Genomic DNA, 24,511 nt, shown 5'->3' with positions numbered 1-24,511 from the left:
TCCCCCCACCCCCACCCCGTGCTCATCCTTCCCCCCCCACCCCACCCCGTGCTCATCCTTCCCCCCCCACCCCCACCCCGTGCTCATCCTTCCCCCCCACCCCCACCCCGTGCTCATCCTTCCCCCCCCACCCCCACCCCGTGCTCATCCTCCCCCCCCCCACCCCCACCCCTGCTCATCCTTCCCCCCTCCCCACCCGTGCTCATCCTTCCCCCCCCCCCACCCCGTGCTCATCCTCCCCCCCCCCACCCCCACCCCGTGCTCATCCTCCCCCCCCCCACCCCCACCCCGTGCTCATCCTCCCCACCCCACCCCCACCCCGTGCTCATCCTCCCCCGCCCCCCACCCCGTGCTCATCCTCCCCCGCCCCCCACCCCGTGCTCATCCTCCCCCGCCCCCCACCCTGTGCTCATCCTTCCCCCCCGCGCTCTTGTGTCTCCCCCCCCGCGCTCTTGTGTCTCCCCCCCCGCGCTCTTGTGTCTCCCCCCCCCCGCGCTCTTGTGTCTCCCCCCCCCGCGCTCTTGTGTCTCCCCCCCCCGCGCTCTTGTGTCTCCCCCCCCCGCGCTCTTGTGTCTCCCCCCCCGCGCTCTTGTGTCTCCCCCCCCCCGCGCTCTTGTGTCTCCCCCCCCCGCGCTCTTGTGTCTCCCCCCCCCGCGCTCTTGTGTCTCCCCCCCCCGCGCTCTTGTGTCTCCCCCCCCCCCCCCCCCCCCCGCGCTCTTGTGTCTCCCCCCACCGCGCACTTGTATCTCCCCCCCCGTCCCTGTGGAATGGCCCCTGGAGGCTCTCCCTGTTGAGATGTATCTGATGTCCACCCAGCATATCCCTAACAGCAAGATTGAAAGTGTGCACTTACCATCGAATGACTCGTGGGAGTGAACTCGTGTTCCCTCGATGCAAGGCAGCACGGTAGTACCACACAACACCTTCTGCACTATCAATGCAATTTGTAATCACACTTGTGTAGTAACTGATTCAATAAACAAACAGGGTCCATTTAATCTCCCCGGCCACTGTTTGAGGCTGAATCAGACCCTTCACAACCTTGGCGTCCTATTTAAGAACATAAGAAATAGGAGCAGGAGTAGACCATAGGGCCCCTCGAGCCTGCTCCGCCATTCAGTCAGATAATGGCTGATCTTCGACCTCAACTCCATTTTCTTGCCCGATCCCCATATCCCTTGATTCCCCTAGAGTCCAAAAATCTATTGATCTCAGCCTTGAATATATTCAAAGACTGAGCATCCACAGCCCCCTGGGATGGAGAATTCCAAAGATTCACAACCTCTGCATAAAGAAATTCCTCCTCATCTCAGTCTTGAATGGCCTCATCCTGCGACTTTGCCTCCTAGTTCTAGACTCTCCAGCCAGGGGAAACAATCTCTCAGCATCTGCCCTGTCAAGCCCCCTCATAATCTTATATGTTTCAATGAGATCACCTCTCATTCTTCTAAACTCCAGAGCGTATTGGCCATTTACTCAGCCTCTCCTCATAGGACAACCCTCTCATCCCCGGAATTAATCTAGTGAACCTTTGTTGCACCGCCTCCAAAGCAAGAATATCCTGCCTTAAATAAAGAGACCAAAACTGTACACAATTCTCCAGGTGAGGTCTCACTAAAGCCCTGTACAATTGTAACTAAGACTTCCTTACTCGTGTACTCCAACCCCCTGACCCTGAGGTGAGTTTCCGACCACATATTCTCTCCATCACCTAGAACGCCTATTTCCACCTCCATAACGTCACCCGTGCCGCCCCTGCCTCAGCTTATCTGCTGCTGAAACCCTCATCCATGCCTTTATTACCTCTAGACTCGAATATGCCAATGCTATATTGGCCGGCCTCCCATCTTCCATCCTTCATAAACTTGAGCACGTCCAAAACTCTGCTGCCTGTATCCTAGATCGCACCAACTTCCGTTCACCCATCACCCCCTGTGCTCGCTGACCTTATATTGGCTCCCGGTCCAGGAATGCCTCGATTTTAACATTTTCATCTTTCTTTTAAAGTCACTCCATGGCCTCGCCCCTCCCTATCTCTGTAACCCCCTCCAGCCCTACAACCCTCAGATCTCTGCGTTCCTCCAATTCTTGCCTCTTGCACGTGCCCGATTTTAATCGCTCCACCATTGACGGCAGTGCCTTCAGCTGCTTAGACCCTAAGCTCTGGAATTCCCTCCTTAAACCTCACCGCCTCTCTACCCCTCTCTCCTCCTTTAAGATGCTCCTTAAAACCTACCTCTTTGACCAAGCTTTTGGTCACTTGTCTTAATACCTCCTTATGTGGCTCGTTCTCAAATTTTGTTTGATAATCGCTCCTCTGAAGCGCCTTGGAACGTTTTACTGCGTTAAAGGTGATGTATAAATGCAAGTTGTTGTTGTAACGTGGCCTGTACAGAATGTGTGAAATGCGGCCGATTATAACCTTGTAAGAACTCAAAACAGCAGCTGGCAATATAATCACTGAGTGACAAGAGAATTGCCATGGAAACACAATGCTTTCTGGCTGAGTGAAAATATTAGTGAGTGAGGGAGAGAGAAAAACAAGTGAGAGTGATGGTGTGAGAGAGATAGAGAGCCATATACAGAGAGGGTGATAGAGAACAAGTGAGAGGGTGATAGAGAGAGCTATATACAGAGAGAGAAAGCAAGTGAGAGGGTGATAGTGTAAGAGAGAGCAGTACTCCAACTTGCCTTGTTTGGTTTGAGCTTGAAGCTCTGCAGACACTGGGTGAAGAGGAAGCTGAGTGAAGGTCCCAGGTGCCAGTCCAGTTGATCAGAAATGTCAAGCTCCAGTGACAGTTCCAGGCTACAGTGAGAGGGAGCTGGCAGGCAGCAGCTGAGCAAGGCACCAGGTGCATTCAGTGGAAGCTGCCCTCTGTCTCTTTACCTTTCCCCTGTTTTCTCCGGCTCCCAGTAGTACTGTCAGTGTTTATGGAAATTATTTTATTTATTATGGGAGCAAGATAACCCTGTGAAGTGGCAAAGCACTCAGTGGTCAGCCTGGTAATCTGTATGGGGCTGTCCACTGTCCCAGCAGCACTGTGCCTCCCTGAGGTACCCTGTCAGCTGCTCCCCACCAGTGGTGGTAGCATCGCCCCAGTTGCCTAAACGGTACAGTTTGTAACTCGATGGGACCTGAACCTTTGAAAGCTATTAGCAGAGAACCAGCTGCGGGCTTGTGGATCAGAGAGGGTGATTCCTCATGGTGACTGCCTGTTTCAAACTGTGAACAGGATCCAGGATAAAGTGGTCTGAGGCTGGCTCTCTGCAGCAGTCTGTGCATTTAATCACTTGCTGCCAATGATCCACTTTAAAATCGGAGCCTCCTAAATGGGAGATCGGCAGGGTGAGTGGAAGCTGTTGTTTATCCACTGTCTCCATTAAACAGACCGGGGAGAATGTGGGGCGATTGGACCTTTGCTCAGCCGATAGTCCAACTGTTTGCCGACGTGGTCTGTGACAGATACAGCAGGAAACACTGTCGGGGTAAGCTGTGTGGGTCGGGTGAACGGGCTAAATGTGTGCAACTGTGACATGTTGGCAGCGCCGCGGTTTTACAAAGGCTGACCTGCCTGATAAGCTGAACCCAGGCTCTGTCTGGCCGCGACTGTCTCCCACAGTGCGAGCTGCACAGATGTTGGGTGATGCAGGGCTGTCACTGTCTTGTACTGGTTACAGCTGGCTGCCGTCTGGTACCTCACTGAAGTGGCCATTTTTCATGTGTGAACTGAGATAGTGACCTCCAGTAGCCTATTCCTCCATGGGGGGCATCACTGGTCTCGCCCTCACCCGATGCCCTCACACATGTACCTCTTTCCAGTAGAATATACGGGTGTAGCTTTGGGGTGGTTGTGGGGGGGGTTGGTTGTTGAGGAATGGAGACCAGTGGGGTCTGTTATAATCCTTAGTCTTAACAGAGTCGGGTTTGCTGCTTTCATAGAATCACCGAATTCTACAGCACAAAAGGAGTCCCTTCACACCTGTACTGTCTCTCTAAAAGAGCTTTCCCATTCATCCCATTCCCATGCTCTTTCCCCATTCAACCCCACATTTCACTGTTTTTCACAAAATGTACTACTTCATGTTTCTCTGAACTAGACTGTTCACATCCTCAGCGTCCTATTCGACCCCAAGTTGAACTTCTGACCCCAAATCCCCTCCATCACCAAGTCCACCTCCGTAACATCGCCCTGCCTCAGCCCATCTGCCGTTGATTCCTTCATCCATGCTGTTGCCACCTCCAGACTCAATTATTCCAATGCTCTCCTGGCTGGTCTCCCATTCTCCACCCTCCGTAAACTTCATCCAAAACTCTGCTGTCTGTATCTCACCCTGCACCGAGTAGCACTCACCCATCACCCGGTCCTCACTGACCTACATTGGCTTCCGGTCCACCAACACCTCAAATTTAAAATTCTCATCCTTGTGTTTACAATCTTTTATGGCCCCTATATGAATGCAAGCATCTGCTACTCCACTCGTCTGTCTACACCCTACTGCAATCTACTGCCTTTCTCCTCACAATTGTAAACAATTTTACAACACCAAGTTATAGTCCAACAAATTTATTTTTAATTCCACAAGCTTTCGGAGGCTTCCTCCTTCGTCAGGTGAACGGTATGGAAAATTTTCCTCCGAAAGCTTGTGGAATTAAAAATAAATTTGTGGGACTATAACTTGGTGTTGTAAAATTGTTTACAATTGTCAACCCCAGTCCATCACCGGCATCTCCACATCATTTCTCCTCACAGCCGTGGCTCAGTGGGTAGCACTCTCACTTCTGAATCAGAAGATTGTGGGTTCAAGCCCCACTCCAGAGACTTGAGCACATAATCCAGGCTGACACTCCAGTACAGTGCTGAGGGACAGCTGCATTGTCGGAGGTGCCATCTTTCGGATGAGACGTTAAACCGAGGTCCCATCTGCCCTCTCAGGTGGTCGTAACAGATCCCAAGGCACTATTTGAAGAGCAGGAGAGTTCTCTTCGGGTGTTTTTGCGACTGGAAGGCTGTTTCCAGTGGGGTGCCGCAGGGCTCAGTACTAGGTCCCTTGCTTTTTGTGGTAAATATTAATGATTTGGACTTAAATGTAGGGGGCATGATTAAGAAGTTTGCAGATGATACAAAAATTGGCCGTGTGGCTGATAGTGAGGAGGAAAGTTGCGGACTGTAGGAAGATATCAATGGACTGGTCAGGTGGGCAGAAAAGTGGCAAATGGAATTCAATCCGGAGAAATGTGAGGTAATGTATTTGGGGAGAGCAAACAAGGCAAGGGAATACACAATAAATGGGAGGATACTGAGAGGAGTAAAGGAAGTGAGGGACCATGGAGTGCATGTCCACAGATCCCTGAAGGTAGCAGGACAGGTAGATAAGGTGGTTAAGAAGGCATATGGAATGCTTTCCTTTATTAGCTGAGGCATAGAATGTAAGAGCAGGGAGGTCATGTTGGAACTTTTAAAAACACCAGTTAGGCCACAGCTTGAGTACTGCGTACAGTTCTGGTCACCACATTACAGGAAGGGTGTGATTGCACTAGAGAGGGTACAGAGGAGAATTACAAGGATGTTGCCAGGACTGGAGAATTTTAGCTATGAGGAAAGATTGGATAGGCTGGGGTTGTTTTCCTTGGAAGAGAGGAGGCCGAGGGGTGATTTAATTGAGGTGTACAAAATTATGAGGGGCCTAGATAGAGTGGATAGGAAGGACCTATTTCCCTTAGCAGAGAGGTCAATAACCAGGGAGCATAGATTTAAAGTGATTGGTAGAAGGATTAGAGAGGAGCTGAGGAAAAAATTTCTCGCCCAGAGGGTGGTGGGTGTCTGGAACTCACTGCCTGAGAGGGTGGTAGAGGCAGAAACCCTCAGCTCATTTAAAAAGTACTTGGATGTGCACCTGAAGTGCCGTAACCTACAGGGCTACGAACCAAGTGCTAGAAAGTGGGATTAGGCCGGGTGGCTCATTTTCGGCCGGTGCAGACACCATGGGCCGAATGGCCTCCTTCTGTGCCATAAATTTTCTATGATTCTCCCTGGTGTCCTGGCCAATATTTATCCCTCAAGCAACATCACTAAAACAGATGATCTGGTCATTATCTTATTGCTGTTTGTGGGATCTTGCTGTGTGCAAATTGGCTGCTGTGTTTCCTACATTACAACAGTGACTACACTTCAAAAAGTCCTTCATTGTCTGTGAAGTGCTTTGGGAAGTCCTGAGGCCTCGAAAGGTGTTATAGAAATGCAGTTTCTTTCTTTCTATGTTCCCTAATTTGTTATTGTAAAATACTCCCCAGAACACAGTTCAAGTTCTGGAATTTTTTTTACTGTATGTTCAGGAGGTAGGTGACATTGCAAGGCTATATTTATTGTTCATCCCTACTCGGATCAACTGGATGGTGTTGAGCTTTCTCCTTGTTCTGCTGTGGTCCCTGTGATGATGGTGCTCCCACAGTGGTGTTAGGTAGGGAATTCTAGGATATTGACCTAGTGATGATGAAGGAACGGCGATGATGGTCTGCGACTTGAATTTGGAGGTGATGGTGTTCCCATGACATCGCTGCTCTGTCTCTCTGAATGGTGAAAGTTGGGGGGTTGGAAAGTGCCGTTAGAGTAGGTTTGGTGAGTTGTTGCAGTGCATCTGGTGTATTGCAGCCACAGTGCGCTGGTGACGAAGGGAGTGGATATTGCATTCAGTGCAAGGGCATCAATCAAGTGGACTGCTCGGTCCTGGATGGCGTGGTGGTTGTGGTTGCACCTATCCAGGTGAGAGGTGAAGATTCCATCCCACTCCTTAGATGGAGAGGCTGTGAAAGGTCAGGACGAGCCACTTGTGGTGGATACCCAGACAGTGTTGATGTGGCTGGGCCAGGAATCCTGCGGATATCGAAACTAATCAAGGTTTAATGTTGATTGTGATGTTGGACTGAAATCTGTGAGTTTCATTCCATTGCTTTCAGGGTCAGGAGGAAATGTCAGACTTTCCTGGCCAGTCCATTTTCCCTTTGGTTTCTCACTTCCCCAGGAAGTTAAAGGCTAATTCACTGATGCTGCACTCCTAGTGGGGCTACGGTGTCGTTGTCCTATCATCGAACCTTGCTCCCTTCGAATACTGCTCCCCACTGGGACTGTGGGCTGTGAAAACTTACCCTTAAATCAATGGGGGAGAGTTCCTGACTGGGTAGTGTGTACAGGATCTGTGGGAAGCAGTGTTGATGATGGGGCTAACAGCATTTTCTTTTACTTCATTATTTCATTGTGTGCTTTCTTCAGCACCCCAATTCCTGCCTTCCTCCCTCAGGTGCTGTGCTGGTCTGCACCCTCTTCCACCCTCCACCCCCCCCTTACATGTTGGTGTATTAGGTGATTCTATAAATGATTAATGAGAGCAGCTTTCAGTGTGCCATGTTCTTGTTCCCACAGGCAGTGCTGACAAAAAGCTCGGAACGATGCCAGATTCACCTGCTGATGTTAAAGCTCAGTCCCAATCGACCCCCCCAGCAATGCCTCCGCCACCTCTCGCCATCTCGCAGGGAGCTGCTCGAAACGCTTCCTTCACTCCGGCAACCAGTGAGTAAGACCCATGAGTATGGGGTCTGCCCAAAACACAAGTAGGGTCCACCCGTAGATTGTCCGCCCCACAGCAGCATCACGGGGCTTTATCTGAATCCATACTTCAATTTATTTCAATATATTGAGAGCAGTTTCTACAATTGAGCTGAATAAACAAACTGGGCACCAGCGGGAGAGCTGATGGGACTGAGATAGAGTGGGAAAAGCTCTCCTGCGTTCCTGTGCAAGGTGTTGCTCTTGGGCTGTGTAATTGACTGTTCTTAGTGTTCTGTCATCCACTCGCCGTGATGTGCAGCCTGGGCCATGTCTGTGAGTGATGCACCTGCCCGTTGGAGACCTTTCCACAGCACCAATGCCTTTTATATGGTATTGTGGTTCTTTCACTCGCTCATTCCCTCACTCCTTTTGGGGAATCGGCCAATCACTGCACAAGTGCAAAAGTGAGAGATTTTGAAATGTTTTTACTGAGCAGTAGTGACAGAGTTGAGTAATGTAGAGGGAAACAGCCCAGAGTGTGACTAATCACTCTTTCACAGTGCGGGACACCAATGTTGAAAAGAGTAGGAGAGATGATGAGCTAAATCACAAAATAGTAGTTGGTTTTAAAAGCCTGTAGATTGTAGGAGGAAGGGAGGACTGAGGGGGGTGAGAAGTTCCATCGTTTTGAGGTTTTGTGAAAGAATGAGTTAGAATTGGAAATGGAGTGATGAGTCTTGAGGAGAGAGAGAGGGTGTAGAATGGAGCATTTGGAGCCATATTTCCTTTCGCCTCATACAGGGTCCAGACACCCCTAGACCAGCAACTCACCACGTTCACACTGCTGTATATGATGGACGGAACTGTAGGCCAGGTTCACACTGCTGTGTACGATGGACAGAGCTGTAGGCGACGTTCATAAGAAATAGGAGCAGGAGTAGGCCATACAGCCCCTCGAACCTGCTTCACCACTTAATACAATCATGGCGGATCTTGGACCTCAACTCCACTTTCCTGCCTAATCCCTTGATTCCCCTAGAAATCTATCTATCTCAGCCTTGAATATACTCAACGACTCAACATTCACAGCTATCTGGGTAGAGAATTCCAAAGAATCACAACTCTCTGTGAAGAAATTTCTCCTCATTTCAGTATTACATGGCCGACCCCTTATCTTGAGACCATGCCCCCTAGTTCTATACTCCAGCCATGGGAAATATTCTCTCAGCATCTACCCTTTTTTTTATTTGTTCATGGGATGTGGGCGTCGTTGACGAGGCCGGCATTTATTGCCCATCCCTAATTGCCCTTGACAAGGTGGTGGTGAGCCACCTTCTTGAACCGCTGCAGTCCGTGTGGTGAAGGTTCTCCCACAGTGCTGTTAGGAAGGGAGTTCCAGGATTTTGACCCAGCGACGATGAAGGAACGGCGATTATATTTCCAAGTAGGGATGGTGTGTGACTTGGAGTGGAACGTGCAGGTGGTGTTGTCCCCATGTACCTGCTGCTCTTGTCCTTCTAGGTGGTAAAGGTCGCGGGTTTGGGAGGTGCTGTCGAAGAAGCCTTGGCGAGTTGCTGCAGTGCATCCTGTGGATGGTGCACACTGCAACCACTGTGCGCCAGTGGTGAAGGGAGTGAATGTTTAGGGTGGTGGATGGGGTGCCAATCAAGCGGGCTGCTTTGTCCTGGATGGTGTCGAGCTTCTTGAGTGTTGTTGGAGCTGCACTCATCCAGGCAAGTGGAGGGGATTCCATCACACTCCTGACTTGTGCCTTGTAGATGGTGGAAAGGCTTTGGGGAGTCAGGAGGTGAGTCACTCGCCGGAGAATGCCCAGCCTCTGACCTGCTCTTGTAGCTACAGTATTTATATGGCTGGTCCAGTTAAGTTTCTGGTCAACGGTGACCCCTAGGATGTTGATGGGGGATTCGGTGATGGTAATGCTGTTGAATGTCAGGGGGAGGTGGTTAGACTCTCTCTTGTTGGAGATGGTCATTGCCTGGCACTTGTCTGGCGCGAATGTTACTTGCCACTTATCAGCCCAAGCATGGATGTTGTCCAGGTCTTGCTGCATGCGGGCTTGGACTGCTTCGTTATTTGAGGGGAACTGAACACTGTGCAATCATCAGCGAACATCCCCATTTCTGACCTTATGATGGAGGGAAGGTCATTGATGAAGCAGCTGAAGATGGTTGGGCCTAGGACACTGCCCTGAGGAACTCCTGCAGCAATGTCCTGGGGCTGAGATGATTGGCCTCAACATCCACTATCATCTTCCTTTGTGCTAGGTATGACTCCAGCCACTGGAGAGTTTTCCCCCGATTCCCATTGACTTCAATTTTACAAGGGCTCCTTGGTGCCACAGTCAGTCAAATGCTGCCTTGATGTAAAGGGCAGTCACTCTCACCTCACCTCTGGAATTCAGCTCTTTTATCCGTGTTTGGACCAAGGCTGTAATGAGGCCTGGAGCCGAGTAGTCTTGGTGGAACCCAAACTGAGCATCGGTGAGAGGTGTCGAGGAACAAAGAGACCTTGGAGTGCATGTCCACAGATCCCTGAAGGTAGCAGGGCCATAAGCCCATAAGAGATAGGAGCAGGAGTAGGCCATTCGGCCCCTCGAGCCTGCTCCGCCATTCAATGAGATCATGGCTGATCTGATTTTTACCTCAACTCCACTTTCCCGCCCTTTCCCCATATCCTTTGACTCCCTTGCTGATCAAAAATTTGTCCAACTCAGCCTTGAATGTATTCAATAACTCAGCCTCCACAGCTTTTAGGGGTAAAGAATTCCAAAGATTCACAACCCTCTGGGAGAAGAAATTCCTCCTCATTTCTGTCTTAAACGGGCGACCCCTTATTCTGAGACTATGCCCCCTAGTTTTAGATTCCCCCATGAGGGGTAACATCCTCTCAGCATCTACCCTATCGAGTCCCCTCAGAATCTTGTATGTTTCAATAAGATCTCTTCTCATCCTTCTAAACTCCAATGAGTATAGACCCAACCTGTTCAATCTTTCCTCATAAGACAATGCTTCCATACCCAGAATCAACCTGGTGAATCTTCTCTGAACTGCCTCCAATGCAAGTATGTCCTTCCTTAAATAAGGGCACCAGAACTGTACACAGTACTCCAGGTGTGGTCTCACCAGCACCCTGTACAGTTGCAGCATGGCTTCCCTGCTTTTATACTCCATCCCCCTAGAAATAAAGGCCAATATTCCGTTTGCCTTCTGGATTACCTGCTGCACCTGTATGTTGACTTTTTGCGTTTCATGTACGAGGACACCCAGATCCCTCTGTACCGCAGCATTTTGTAGTATTTCTCCATTCAAATAATATTTTGCTTTTTTATTTTTCCTCCCAAAGTGGATGACTTCACATTTTCCCACATTATATTCCATCTGCCAAATTTTTGCCCATTCGCTTAACCTGTCAATATCCCTTTGCAGACACTTTGTGTCCTCATCGCAACTTGCTTTTCCACCTATCTTTGTATCATCAGCAAATTTGGCCACAAGACACTCTGTTCCTTCATCCAAGTCATTGATATATATTGTAAATAGTTGAGGTCCCAGCATTGATGCCTGCGGCACCCCACTAGTTACAGATTGCCATTTTGAAAATGACCCTTTTATCCCGACTCTTAGCCAATCCTCTATCCATGCCAGTATAATTACCCCCAACACCATGAGCTCTTATCTTATGCAGTAATCTTTTATGTGGCACCTTATCGAATGCCTTTTGGAAATCCAAATATACTGCATCCATTGGTTCCCCCTTATCCACCCTGCCTGTTACTTCCTCAAAGAACTCTAATAAATTTGTCAGACACGATTTCCCCTTCATAAAACCATGTTGACTCTCCTTGATTGTATTATGAGTCTCCAAATGTCCTGCTACTACTTCCTTAATAACGGATTCTAGCATTTTCCCAATGACAGATGTTAGGCTAACTGGTCTATAGTTACCTGCTTTCTGTCTCACTCCCTTCTTGAATAGGGGTGTTACATTTGTGGTTTTCCACTCCGCTGGGACCTTTCCAGAATCTAGTGAATTCTGGAAGATTACAACCAATGCATCCACTATCTCTGTAGCCACTTCCTTTAAGTCCCTCGGATGTAAGCCATCAGGTCCAGGACAGCTGGATAAGGTGCTTAAAAAGGCATACGGGATACTTTCCTTTATTGGCCGAGACACAGAATATAATAACATCGGAATGTAAGAAATCGGAGCAGGAGTAGGCCAACCGGCCCCTCGAGCCTGCTGTGCCATTCAACAAGTTCATGGCTGATCTTCTATCTCAAAGCAGTTTTCCTGCACCATCCCCATATCCCTTGATGCCTTTAATGTCTGGAAATTTATCAATCCCTGTTTTGAATGTACTCAATGACTGAGCCTCCACAGCCCTATGGGGTAGAGAATTCCAAAGATTCACCACCCTCTGAGTGAAGAAATTTCTCCTAATCTCGGTCCTAAATGGCCTCCCCCTTATTCTGAGACTGTGACCCCTGGTTCTAGATTCCTCAGCCAGGGGAAACATCCTCCCTGCATCTACCCTGTCGCGCCCTGTAAGAATTCTGTATTTTTTTTATTATTCGTTCGTGGGATGTGGGCGTCACTGGCAAGGCCAGCATTTATTGCCCATCCCTAATTGCCCTTGAGAAGGTGGTGGTGAGCCGCCTTCTTGAACCGCTGCAGTCCATGTGATGAAGGTTCTCCCACGGTGCTGTTAGGTCAGGAGTTCCAGGATTTTGGCCCAGCGACGATGAAGGAACGGTGATATATTTCCAAGTTGGGACTTGGAGGGGAACGTGCAGGTGTCGTTGTTCCCATGTGCCTGCTGTCCTTGTCCTTCTCGGTGGTAGCAGTCATGGGTTTGGGAGGTGCTGTCGAAGAAGCCACTGGAGAGTTTTCCCCCTGATTCCCATTGACTTCAATTTTACCTGGGCTCCTTTGTGCCACACTCGGTCAAATGCTTCCTTGATGTCAAGGGCAGTTACTCCCACCTCACCTCTGGAATTCAGCTCTTTTATCCATGTTTGGACCAGGGCTGTAATGAGGTCTGGAGCCGAGTAGTCTTGGTGGAACCCAAACTGAGCATCGGTGAGCAGGTTATTGGTGAGTAAGTGCCACTTAATAGCACTGTCGACGACACCTTCCATCACTTTGCTGATGATTGAGAGTAGACTGATGGGGTGGTAATTGGCCGGATTGGATTTGTCCTGCTTTTTGTGGACAGGACATACCTGGGCAATTTTCCACATTGTCGGGAGATGCCAGTGTTGTAGCTGTACTGGAACAGTTTGGTTAGAGGCGCGGCTAATTCTGGAGCACAAGTCTTCAGCACTACAGCCGGGATGTTGTGGGGGCCCATAGCCTTTGCTGTATCCAGTGCATTCAGCCGTTTCTTGATATCACGTGGAGTGAATCGAATTGGCTGAAGACTGGCTTCTGTGATGGTGGGGATATCGGGAGGAGGCCGAGATGGATCATCCATTCGGCACTTCTGGCTGAAGATGCTTCAGCCTTGTCTTTTGCACTCACGTGCTGGACTTCGCCATCATTGAGGATGGGGATGTTTACAGAGCCTCCTCCTCCCGTTAGTTGTTTAACTGTCCACCACCAAGAGTTTTGTATGTTTCAATGAGATCACCTCTCATTCTTCTAAACTCTAGAGAATAAAGGCCTAGTCTACGGAATCTCTCCTCATACGACAATCCCGCCATCCCAGGAATCAGTCTGGTGAACCTTCGTTGCACTCCCTCTATGGCAAGTATATCCTTTCTTGGATAAGGAATCCAAAATGGTACACACTACTCCAGGTGCGATCTCACCAAGGCCCTATATAATTGCAGTAAGACATCTTTACTCCTGTACTCAAATCCTCTTGTAATAAAGGTCAACATACCATTTGCCTTCCTAATTGCCTCCTGCACCTGTATGTTTGCTTTCAGTGACTCATGTACGAGGACACCCAGGTCCCTTTGAACATCAAGATTTCCCAATCTCTTACTGTTTAAAAAATACTCTGCATTTCTGTTTTTCCTACCAAAGTGGATAACTTCACATTCTTCCACATTATATTCCATCTGCCATGTTCTTGCCCACTCACTTAGCCTGTCTATATCCCCTTGAAGCCTCTTTGCATGCTCCTCACAACTCATTCCCGCCAAGTTTTGTGTCATTCGCAAACTTGGAAATATTACATTTGGTCCCCTCATCCAAATCATTGATATATATTGTGAATAGCTGGGGCCCAAGCACTGATCCCTGCGTTACCCCACTAGTCACAGTCTGCCAACCTGAAAAAGACCCATTTATTCCTACTCTTTGTTTTCTGTCTGTTAACCAATTATCAATCCAGGCCGGTATATTACCCCCAATTCCATGTGCTCTAACTTTGTTCACCAACCTCCTGTGTGGGACCTTATCGAAAGCCTTCTGAAAGTCCAAATACACCACATCCACTGGTTCCCCCTTATCTATTCTACTAGTTACATCCTCAAAGAACTCCAGTAGGTTTGTCAAACATGATTTCCCTTTCATAAATCCATGTTGACTCTGCCAAATCCTATTATTATTTTCTAAGTGTCCTGTTATTACATCCTTTATAAAAGATTCTAGCATTTTCCCTACTACTGATGTCAGGCTAACTGCTCTGTAGTTCCCTGTTTTCTCTCCCTCCTTTCCTAACTACTGGGGTTACATTTGCCACCCTCCAATCCGCAGGAACCATTCCAGAATCTATAGAATTTTGGAAGATGACAACCAATGCATCCACTATCTCTATAGCCACCTCTTTCAAAACCCTGGGACGTAGATCATCAGGTCCTTGGGATTTATCCACTTTCGGCCCCATTAATTTCTCTGGTAGTATTTTTTTTACGAATGCTAATTTCTTTCAGTTCCTCATTCTCGCCAGACCCTTGGTTCTCTAGTATTTCTGGGAGCTTTTTGTGTCATAGAATTGAATCGTAGAAAATCTACGGCACAGAAGGAGGCCACCCGGCCAATTGTGTCTGCGCTGGCCGAGAAATGAACCACCCAGCCAATCCCACCTCCCCGCACCTGGTCCGTAGCCCTGCAGGTCACGGCTCTTCAGGTGCACATCCAGGTTTTTTTTTAATGAGCTGAGGGTTTCTGCCTCTCCCACCCTCTCAGGCAGTGAGTTCCAGACCCCCACCACCCTCTGGGTGAAAACATTTGTCCTCATTTCCACTCTAATCCTTCTTTCTACCAATAATTTGAAACCCATGCCCCCTGTCTTCTTCCGTGAAGACGGACACAAAGTATTTGTTTGATTTCTTTGCCATTTCTTTATTCCCCATTATAAATTCTCTCATCTCTGTCTGTCAGGGACCCACATTTGCCTTCACCAGTCTTTTTCTTTTTACATACCTATCTAAGGTTTTCCGGGCAGAGCAGGGAGGTTATGCTGGAACTGTATAAAACATTGGTTAGGCCACAGCTTGAGTACTGCGTACAGTTCTGTTCATCACATTACAGGAAAGATGTGATTGCACTGGAATGGGTACAGAGGAGATTTACAAGGATGTTGCTGGAGAATTTTAGCTATGGGGTTGTTTTCTTTGGAACAAATTAGGCTGAGGGGAGATTTAATTGAGAAAGAGAAAATTATGACAGGACTAGATAGAGTGGATCGGGAGAACCTATTTCCCTTGGCAGAGGGGTCAGTGACCAGGTGGCAGAGATTTAAACTAACTGGTAGAAGGATTAGAGGGGAGCTGAGGAGGTGGTGGGGGTCTGGAACTCACTGCCTGAAAGGGTGGCAGAGGCAGAAACCCTCAACTCATTTTTAAAAAGTACTTGGATGTGCACTTGAAGTGCTGTAACCTACAGGGCTACGGACCAAGTGCTGGAAAGTGGATTTAAGCTGGGTAGCTCTTCTCGGCTGGCACAGACACGATGGGCCGAATGGCCTCCTTCTGTGCCATAACTTTCCATCATTCAGGAGAACTTTTTAGCCAGTACGTAGCAAGCGCAACAAGAAGGGGGCCAGTTTTGGATTTAGTTTTAGGGAATGAAGCTGGGCAGGTGGAAGGAGTATCAGTGGGAGAGCATTCTGGTGGTAGTGATCATAATTCAGTTCGATTTTACATCGTTATGGAAAAGGACAAATAGAACCATAGAAAAGATACAGCACAGAAGGGGGCCATTTGGCCCATCGTGTCCGCACCGGCTCGAAGAACAACCAGGTGCCCATTCTAATCCCATCTTCCGGCACCCGGTCTGTAGCCCTGCAGCTTACAGCACTTTAGGTGCAGGTCCAGGTACTTTTTAAAAGAGTTTGAGGGCCCCTGCCTCTACCACCAATTCGGGCAGCAAATTCCATACACCCACCACCCTCTGGGTAGAACAGTTTTTCCTCATGTCCCCTCTAATCCTTCCGCCAATCAGCTTAAATCCATGTCCTCTAGTTCTTGAACTCTCCGCTAGGGGAAACGGGTACTTCCTGTCTACTCTATTTAGGCCCCTCATAATTTTGTACACCTCAATCAAGTCTCCCCTCAGCCTTCTCTGCTCCAAGAAAAACAACCCCAGCCTATCCAATCTCTCCTCGGAGCTGCAATTTTCAAGCCCTGGCAACATTCTTGTAAATCTTCTCTGCACTCTCTCCAGAGCAATTACGTCCTTCCTGCAATGTGGTGACCAGAACTGCGCACAGTACTCCAGCTGTGGCCTTACCAGCGTTTTATACAGTTCCATCATTACATCCCTGCTTTTGTATTCTATACCTCGGCTAATAACAGAGAGCATTCCGTATGCCTTCTTCACAACCTTATCTACCTGTACTGCCACCTTCAGGGACCTGTGCACATGCACTCCAAGGTCTCTCACTTCCTCTACCCCTCTCAATATATTCCCGTTTACTGCGGATTCCCTTTTATTGTTTGCCCTCCCTAAGTGCATTACCTCACACTTCTCCGGGTTGAACTCCATTTGCCACTTTTCCACCCACTCCACCAACTCATTGATATCTTCTTGGAGTCTACAGCTATCCTTTTCACTGTCAACTACACGGCCAATTTTTGTGTCGTCTGCAAATTTGCCAATCGTGCCCCCTACATTCAAGTCCAAATCATTAATATGTACCACAAACAGCAAGGGACCCAACACTGAGCCTGTGGCACACCACTGGAAACGGATTTCCATTTGCAAAGACATCCATTGACTTTTACCCTTTGTTTCCTGTTACTGAGCCAATTTTGGATCCAGTTCGCCACATTTCCCTGTATCCAATGGGCTTTTACCTTTCTAAGATAGAACAGGAGTTAAAGTTCTAAATTGGGGCAAGGCCAATTTTACTAAGCCGAGAAGTGATTTAGCAAAAGTGGACTGGAAACAGCTACTTGAAGGTAAATCAATGTCAGAGCAGTGGGAGGCATTCAAGGGGGAGATTCAAGGGGTTCAGAGTAAACATGTTCCCACAAAGAAAAAGGGTGGGTCTGCCAAATCTAGAGGCCTCTGGATGACAAGGAGCGTACAGGGTAAGATCAGGCAAAAACGGGAAGTTTATGTCAGACACCGAGAGCTTAATACTGCAGAAAGCCTAGAGGAGTATAGAAAGTGCAGGGATGAAATTAAAAAGGAAATTAGGAAAGTAAAGAGAGGGCATGAAAAAATACTGGCAAGTAAAATTAAGGAAAACCCCAAAATGTTTTATAAATACATAAATAGCAAGAGGATGACTAAGGAAAGAGTAGGGCCTATTAGAGACCAAAAAGGTAACCTGTGTGTGGAGGCGGAAGATGTGGGTATGGTTCTTAATGAATACTTTGCATCTGTCTTCACAAAAGAGTATTGTTGGAAACTCCAACAACGTTCACCTGAGGAAGGAGGAAGCCTCCGAAAGCTTGTGAGTTTAAAATAAAATTGCTGGACTATAACTTGATGTTGTAAAATTGTTTACAATTGTCAACCCCAGTCCATCACTGGCATCTCCACATCTTCACAAAAGAGGGGGACGATGCAGAGGTTGTAGTTAAGGAGGAGGAGTGTGAAATATTGAATGAGATAAACATAGTGAGAGAGGAAGTATTAAGGGGATTAGGAACATAGGAACAGGAGTAGGCCATTCATCCCCTCGTGCCTGCTCCGCCATTTGATAAGATCATGGCTGATCTGTGATCTAACTCCATATACCCGCCTTTGGCCCATATCCCTTAATACCTTTGATTGCCAAATAGCTATCTATCTCAGATTTAAATTTAGCAATTGAGCTAGTGTCAATTGCCATTTGCGGAAGAGAGTTCCAAACTTCTACCACCCTTTGTGTATAGAAATGTTTTCTAATCTTGCTCCTAAAAGGTCTGGCTCTAATTTTTAGACTGTGCCCCCTACTCCTAGCATCTTTGAAAGTAGATAAATCGCCAGGCCCGGATGAAATGTATCCCAGGCTGTTGAGAAAAGCAAGGGAGGAAATGGCGGAGGCTCTGACCGTCATTTTACGAACCCCCCCTGGCTACAGGCGTGGTGTCAGAGGATTGGAGGACTGCTAACGTTGTACCGTTGTTTAAAAAGGGAGAAAGAGATAGACTGAGCAATTACAGGCCAGTCAGTATAATCTCTGTGTTGGGCAGATTATTGGAATTGATTCTGAGGGACAGGATAAATCGTCATTTAGAAAGGAACGGATTAATCAAGGACAGTTAGCATGGATTTGTTAAGGGAAGGTTGTGTCTCACTAACTTGATTGAATTTTTTGAGGAGGTAACAAGGAGGGTTGATGAGGGTAATGCATTTGATGCAGTGTACATGGATTTTAGCAAGGCTTTTGACAAGATCCTACATGGCAGATTGGTCAGAAAAGTAAAAGCCCATGGGATCCGAGGGAAAGTGGCAAGTTGGATCCAAAATTGGCTCAGTGGCAGGAAGCAAAGGGTAATGCCCGACGGGTGTTTTTGTGACTTGAAGGCTGTTTCCAGTGGGGTTCCCTTGCTTTTTGTGGTATATATTAATGATTTGAACTTGAATGTAGGGGCTTGATCAAAAAGTTTGCAGATGATACAAAAATTGGCCGTGTGGTTGATAGTGAGGAGGAAAGCTGAAGACTGCAGGAAAATATCAATGGACTGGTCAAGTGGGCAGAAAAGTGGCAAATGGAATTCAATCCGGAGAAGTGTGAGGTAATGCATTTGGGGAGGGCAAACAAGGCAAGGGAATACACAATAAATGGGAGGATACAGAGAGGTGTAGAGGAACAAAGGGACCTTGGAGTGCATGTCTACAGATCCCTGAAGGTAACAGGACAGGTAGATAAGGTGGTTAAGAAGGCATTTGGGATACTTTCCTTTATTAGCCGAGGCATAGAATATAAGAGCAGGGAGGTTATGCTAGAACTGTATAAAACATTGGTTAGGCCACAGCTTGAGTACTGCATACAGTTCTGGTCACCACATTACAGGAAAGATTTGATTGCACTCGAGAGGGTACAGAGGAGATTTACGAGGCTGTTGCCAGGGCTGGAGAATTTTAGCTATGAGAAAAGATTGAATCGGCTGGGGTTGTTTTCTTTGGAACAACGTAGGCTGAGGGGAGATTTAATTGAGGTATATAAAATTATGAGGGAGCTAGATCGAATGGATAGGACGGATCTATTTCCCTTAGCAGAGGGGTCAATGACAAGGGGGCATAGATTTAAAGTAATTGGTAGAAGGATTAGAGGGGAGCTGAGGAGAAATGTTTTCACCCAGAGGGTGATGGGGGTCTGGAACTCACTGCCTGAAAGGGTGGTAGAGGCAGAAACCCTCAAATCATTTATAAAGTACTTGGATAGGCACTTGAAGTGCCGTAACCTACAGGGCTGCAGACCAAGGGCTGGAAAGAGGGTTTAAGCTGGATAGCTCTTTTTTGGCTGGCACGGACACGATGGACCGAATGGCCGCCTTCTATGCCATAACTTTCTAGAACAGCCTTCTCATCTCAGTGAGCCTTCGTTGCACCGCCTCTAAGGCAAGTGTATCCTTCCTTAGATAAGGAGACCAAAACTGTACACAGTACTCCAGGTATAGTCTCACCAAAGCCCTGTACAATTGTAAATGTAAGGAGTCGCACAACACCAGGTTATAGTCCAACAGCTTTATTTGAAATCACAAGCTTTCGGAGCTTTGCTCCTTCATCAGGTGAAGTGAAGAGATGCATATAGGCACAGCATATATAGTCAGAGAACAATGCCTGGTGATTACAGGTTCACCTGACGAAGGGGGAAGCCTCCGAAAGCTTGTGAATTTAAAATAAAATTGCTGGACTATAACTTGGTGTTGTAAAATTGTTTACAATTGTCAACCCCAGTCCATCACCAGCATCTCCACATGGTGATTACAGATAATCTTTCTAACTGCCCTTTATCACACCTCGGCAGAGAGATAATCACAGCAATCAAAGGAGTGAATGGTGTTCAGACAGGTTAGTCGGGGAAACATTACATCCAAGAATACTGAGGTGGGGTCACAAGGGGTCAAATGGAGCAGATGCTGGGGTTTGTATTGAAAACAGATAACTTTTTTTTGCTGGAAATGGCAGCAGGTCCGGCCGCATCTGTGTATGGAGAACAAGCCAACTACGACTGGACTCTGGATGACTCTCCGTCAAGCCCACGGACAACCTCACGATGCTCCACTTCTCCAGCTTCCACCCTAACCACGTCAAAGAGGCCATCCCCTATGGACAGGCCCTGTGAATACACAGGATCTGCTTAGACGAGGAAGAACACGATGGACACTTACAGACGCTGAAAGATGCCCTCGTAAGAACGGGATATGACGCTCTCGACAGTTCCGACCGGCCACAGCGAAAAATCGCATAGACCTCCTCAGAAGACAAACACGGGACACAACCAACAGAGAGTACCCTTCGTCGTCCAGTACTTCCCCGGAGCGGAGAAACTACGCCATGTTCTCCGCAGCCTTCAACATGTCATCGATGACGACGAACACCTTGCTAAGGCCATCCCCACGCCTCCACTACTCGCCTTCAAACAGCCACCTAACCTCAAACAGACCATCGTTCGCAGCAAATTACCCAGCTTTCAGGAGAACAGCGACCACAACACCACGCAACCCTGCCACGGCAACCTCTGCAAGACATGCCAGATCATCGACACAGATACCACCATCACACGAGAGGACACCATCCACCAGGTACATGGTTCATACTCCTGTGACTCGGCCAACGTTGTCTACCTCATACGTTGCAGGAAAGGATGCCCCAGAGCATGGTACATTGGCGAGACCATGCAGACACTGCGACAACGGATGAACGGACACCGCACAACAATTGCCAGGCAGGAGGGTTCCCTCCCAGTTGGGGAACACTTCAGCAGTCAAGGACATTCAGCCTCCGATCTTCGGGTAAACGTTCTCCAAGGCGGCCTTCAAGACACATGACAACGCACAATTGTCGAGCAGAAATTGATAGCCAAGTTCCGCACCCATGAGGACGGCCTCAACCGGGATCTTGGGTTCATGTCACGCTACATGTAACCCCACCTGACGTAGAGTCATCCAGAGTCCAGTTGTAGTTGGCTTGTTCTCCATACACAGATGCGGCCGGACCTGCTGCCATTTCCAGCAAAAAAAAGTTATCTGTTTTCAATACAAACCCCAGCATCTGCTCCATTTGACCCCTTATGACCCCACCTCAGTATTCTTGGATGTAATGTTTCCCTGACTAACCTGTCTGAACACCATTCACTCCTTTGATTGCTGTGATTATCTCTCTACCGAGGTGTGATAAAGGGCAGTTAGAAAGATTATCTGTAATCATTAGGCATTGTTCTCTGACTATATATGCTGTGCCTATATGCATCTCTTCACTTCACCTGATGAAGGAGCAAAGCTCCGAAAGCTTGTGATTTCAAATAAAGCTGTTGGACTATAACCTGGTGTTGTGCGACTCCTTACGTTTGTCCACCCCAGTCCATCACCGGCATCTCCACATCACTGTACAATTGTAGTAAGACTTCCTTATGCTTGTACTCCAACCCCCTTGCAATAGGCCATGATTACATTGCTGTATACAATGGACGGAGCTGTAGGCCAGGTTCACATTGCTGTATACAATGGACGGAGCTGTAGGCCAGGTTCACACTGCTGTATACAATGGACGGAGCTGTCGGCAGGTTCACATTGCTGTATACAATGGACGGAGCTGTAGGCCAGGTTCACACTGCTGTATACAATGGACGGAGCTGTAGGCAGGTTCACATTGCTGTATACAATGGACGGAGCTGTAGGCAGGTTCACACTGCTGTATACAATGGACGGAGCTGTAGGCAGGTTCACACTGCTGTATACAATGGACGGAGCTGTAGGCAGGTTCACATTGCTGTATACAATAGACGGAGCTGTAGGCTAGGTTCACACTGCTGTATACAATGGACGGAGCTGTAGGCAGGTTCACATTGCTGTATACAATGGACGGAGCTGTAGGCCAGGTTCACATTGCTGTATACAATGGACGGAGCTGTCGGCAGGTTCACATTGCTGTATACAATGGACGGAGCTGTAGGCTAGGTTCACACTGCTGTATACAATGGACGGAGCTGTAGGCCAGGTTCACACTGCTGTATACAATGGACGGAGCTGTAGGCAGGTTCACATTGCTGTATACAATGGACGGAGCTGTAGGCTAGGTTCACATTGCTGTATACAATGGACGGAGCTGTAGGCCAGGTTCACATTGCTGTATACAATGGACGGAGCTGTAGGCCAGGTTCACATTGCTGTATACAATGGACGGAGCTGTAGGCAGGTTCACATTGCTGTATACAATGGACGGAGCTGTAGGCCAGGTTCACATTGCTGTATACAATGGACGGAGCTGTAGGCCAGGTTCACACTGCTGTATACAATGGACGGAGCTGTAGGCTAGGTTCACATTGCTGTATACAATGGACGGAGCTGTCGGCAGGTTCACATTGCTATATACAATGGACGGAGCTGTAGGCTAGGTTCACATTGCTGTATACAATGGACGGAGCTGGAGGCAGGTTCACATTGCTGTATACAATGGACGGAGCTGGAGGCAGGTTCACATTGCTGTATATGATCAATGGAACTGTTGGCCACGTTCACATTGCTGTATATGGTGGATGGAGCTGTAGGTCTGTTGGAGGGTGCTGTCGATATAATGGACAGAGTGTTCCAGGGATCGTAATGTGTATTACTGGGATTCCAAAGGGACTTGCTGGGCTGATGCAGGATGTTGAGGTACTGATGCAGTAACTGCCGTATGTGGCGTCTGGCTGTAGTGCTAGGAATTCTTCCTATACAGTTCCGGTCAGGCTCCTGTAGAAGGTTGCCACCCTGACCGTATCTCTCCAGTACTGTTAAAGCCGATGTTAAAACAGTCTCAGTGCTATACATTTACTGAGCCCAGGAGCAAGAAATCGTTTCTCCCTGAAGTCTGTCAAACAGGACAGTGACACTGAAGGATAGACGTGGAAAAATGGAAAGATGATTTATATCTAACTATTTCATACAGGTATCAACTGTACCCGGGGCTCAGATACCCGGGCACCCTGCTTATTGGGGGAGCAGCTGCACTGAGACGAAGTTTTTGAAGAGTTTGTTAACTTTGGTCTGTCCCTGATCGTTACCCACACAGCTGGATTTCAGCACCTTTCCAACACCTGTTTGCCATCTCCCTCCGCCCTTCTCATCAGAGTGGGGAGTGGAATTGTACTGAATACGGATTTGAATCCTACCTCTTGCCCTTGGAGCACTTTGGGCCTGTACCACTGTTCCAGAGACTCAGCCTGGGGATAGGTTTCTCTGTGCTTTTACGCACCTTTTTTTTCATCTGTTTCTTCTCCATCTGTTAAGGGATTTCCACTTTTCGGCTGCGAGCCTGGATCTGTGCTAGTGCAGAAACATAGAAAATAGGAGCAACATTCGGCCCTTCGGGCCTGCTCCGCCATTCAAAATGATCATGGCTGATCGTCTAACTCAGTACCCTGTTCCCGCTTTTTCCCCATATCCCTTGATCCCTTTAGCATTGAAATATATCTATCTCCTTCTTGAATACATCTCATGACTTGGCCTCCACTGCTTTCTGTGGTAGAGAATTCCACAGGTTCACCACCCTCTGAGTGAAGGAATTTCTCCTCATCTCGGTTCTAAATGGCACACCCCGTATCCTGAGACTGTGACCCCTCGTTCTGGACTCCCCAGCCATCGGGAACATCCTCCCTGCATCTAGTCTGTCTACTCCTGTTAGAATTTTATATGTTTCGATGAGATCACCTCTCGTTCTTCTAAACTCGAGTGAATATAGGCCTAGTCGACCCAATCTCTCCTCATACGTCAGTCCTGCCATCCCAGGAATCAGTCTGGTAAACTTACATTGCACTCCCTCCATGGCAAGGACATCCTTCCTCAGATAAGGAGACCAAAACTGCACACAATACTCCAGATGTGGTCTCACCAAGGCCCTGTATAACTGCAGTAAGACATCCCTGCTCCTGTACTCAAATCCTCTTGCAATGAAGGCCAACATACCATTCGCCTTCCTAACTGCTTGCTGCACCTGAATGCTCGCTTTCAGCGACTGGTGTACAAGGACACCCAGGTTTCGTTGCACCTCCCCTTTTCCCAATCTATCACCATTCAGATAATAATCTGCCTTTCTGTTTTTACAACCAAAGTGGATAACCTCACATTTATCCACGTTATACTGCATCTGCCATGTTCTTGCCCACTCACCCAACTTGTCTAAATCACATTGGAGCCTCTTTGCATCCTCCTCACAGCTCACATTCCACCCCAGCTTTGTGTCGTCTGCAAACTTGGAAATGTTATATTTAGTTCCCTCATCCAAATCATTGATATATATTGTGAATAGCTGGGGCCCAAGCACTGATCCCTGCAGTACCCCACTAGTCACTGCCTGCCACCCGGAAAAAGACCCGTTTATTCCTACTCTCTGTTTCCTGTCTGTCAACCAATTCT

At 48.0% G+C, this 24,511-nt stretch overlaps 1 protein-coding gene across 15 annotated transcripts in view; it reads left to right on the top strand.

Moving 5' to 3' along the window:
* Positions 1-24,511, top strand: part of cbfa2t3 (CBFA2/RUNX1 partner transcriptional co-repressor 3) — a 164,259-nt gene that overhangs the window by 96,731 nt on the left and 43,017 nt on the right. For 7 of the 15 annotated variants that reach the window (XM_067998225.1, XM_067998218.1, XM_067998227.1 and 4 more), the window contains exons 1-2: positions 3,396-3,486; positions 7,419-7,565. The exons of 2 other annotated variants lie outside the window; for them this stretch is intronic. In XM_067998225.1, coding sequence (XP_067854326.1) covers positions 3,399-3,486; positions 7,419-7,565 — 235 coding nt within the window. In that variant the 5' untranslated portion in view covers positions 3,396-3,398. Of the gene's footprint in view, positions 1-3,395; positions 3,487-7,418; positions 7,566-24,511 lie in introns of those variants that run through there. 6 more of the 15 variants (XM_067998231.1, XM_067998222.1, XM_067998228.1 and 3 more) reach the window with 2 other exon arrangements.

This window comes from Heptranchias perlo, chromosome 16 (assembly GCF_035084215.1).
Source record: "Heptranchias perlo isolate sHepPer1 chromosome 16, sHepPer1.hap1, whole genome shotgun sequence".
Lineage (NCBI taxonomy): Eukaryota > Metazoa > Chordata > Chondrichthyes > Hexanchiformes > Hexanchidae > Heptranchias > Heptranchias perlo.
Note: the sequence above shows the minus strand (reverse complement) of the source record. Positions and strands in the feature narration are given on the sequence as shown.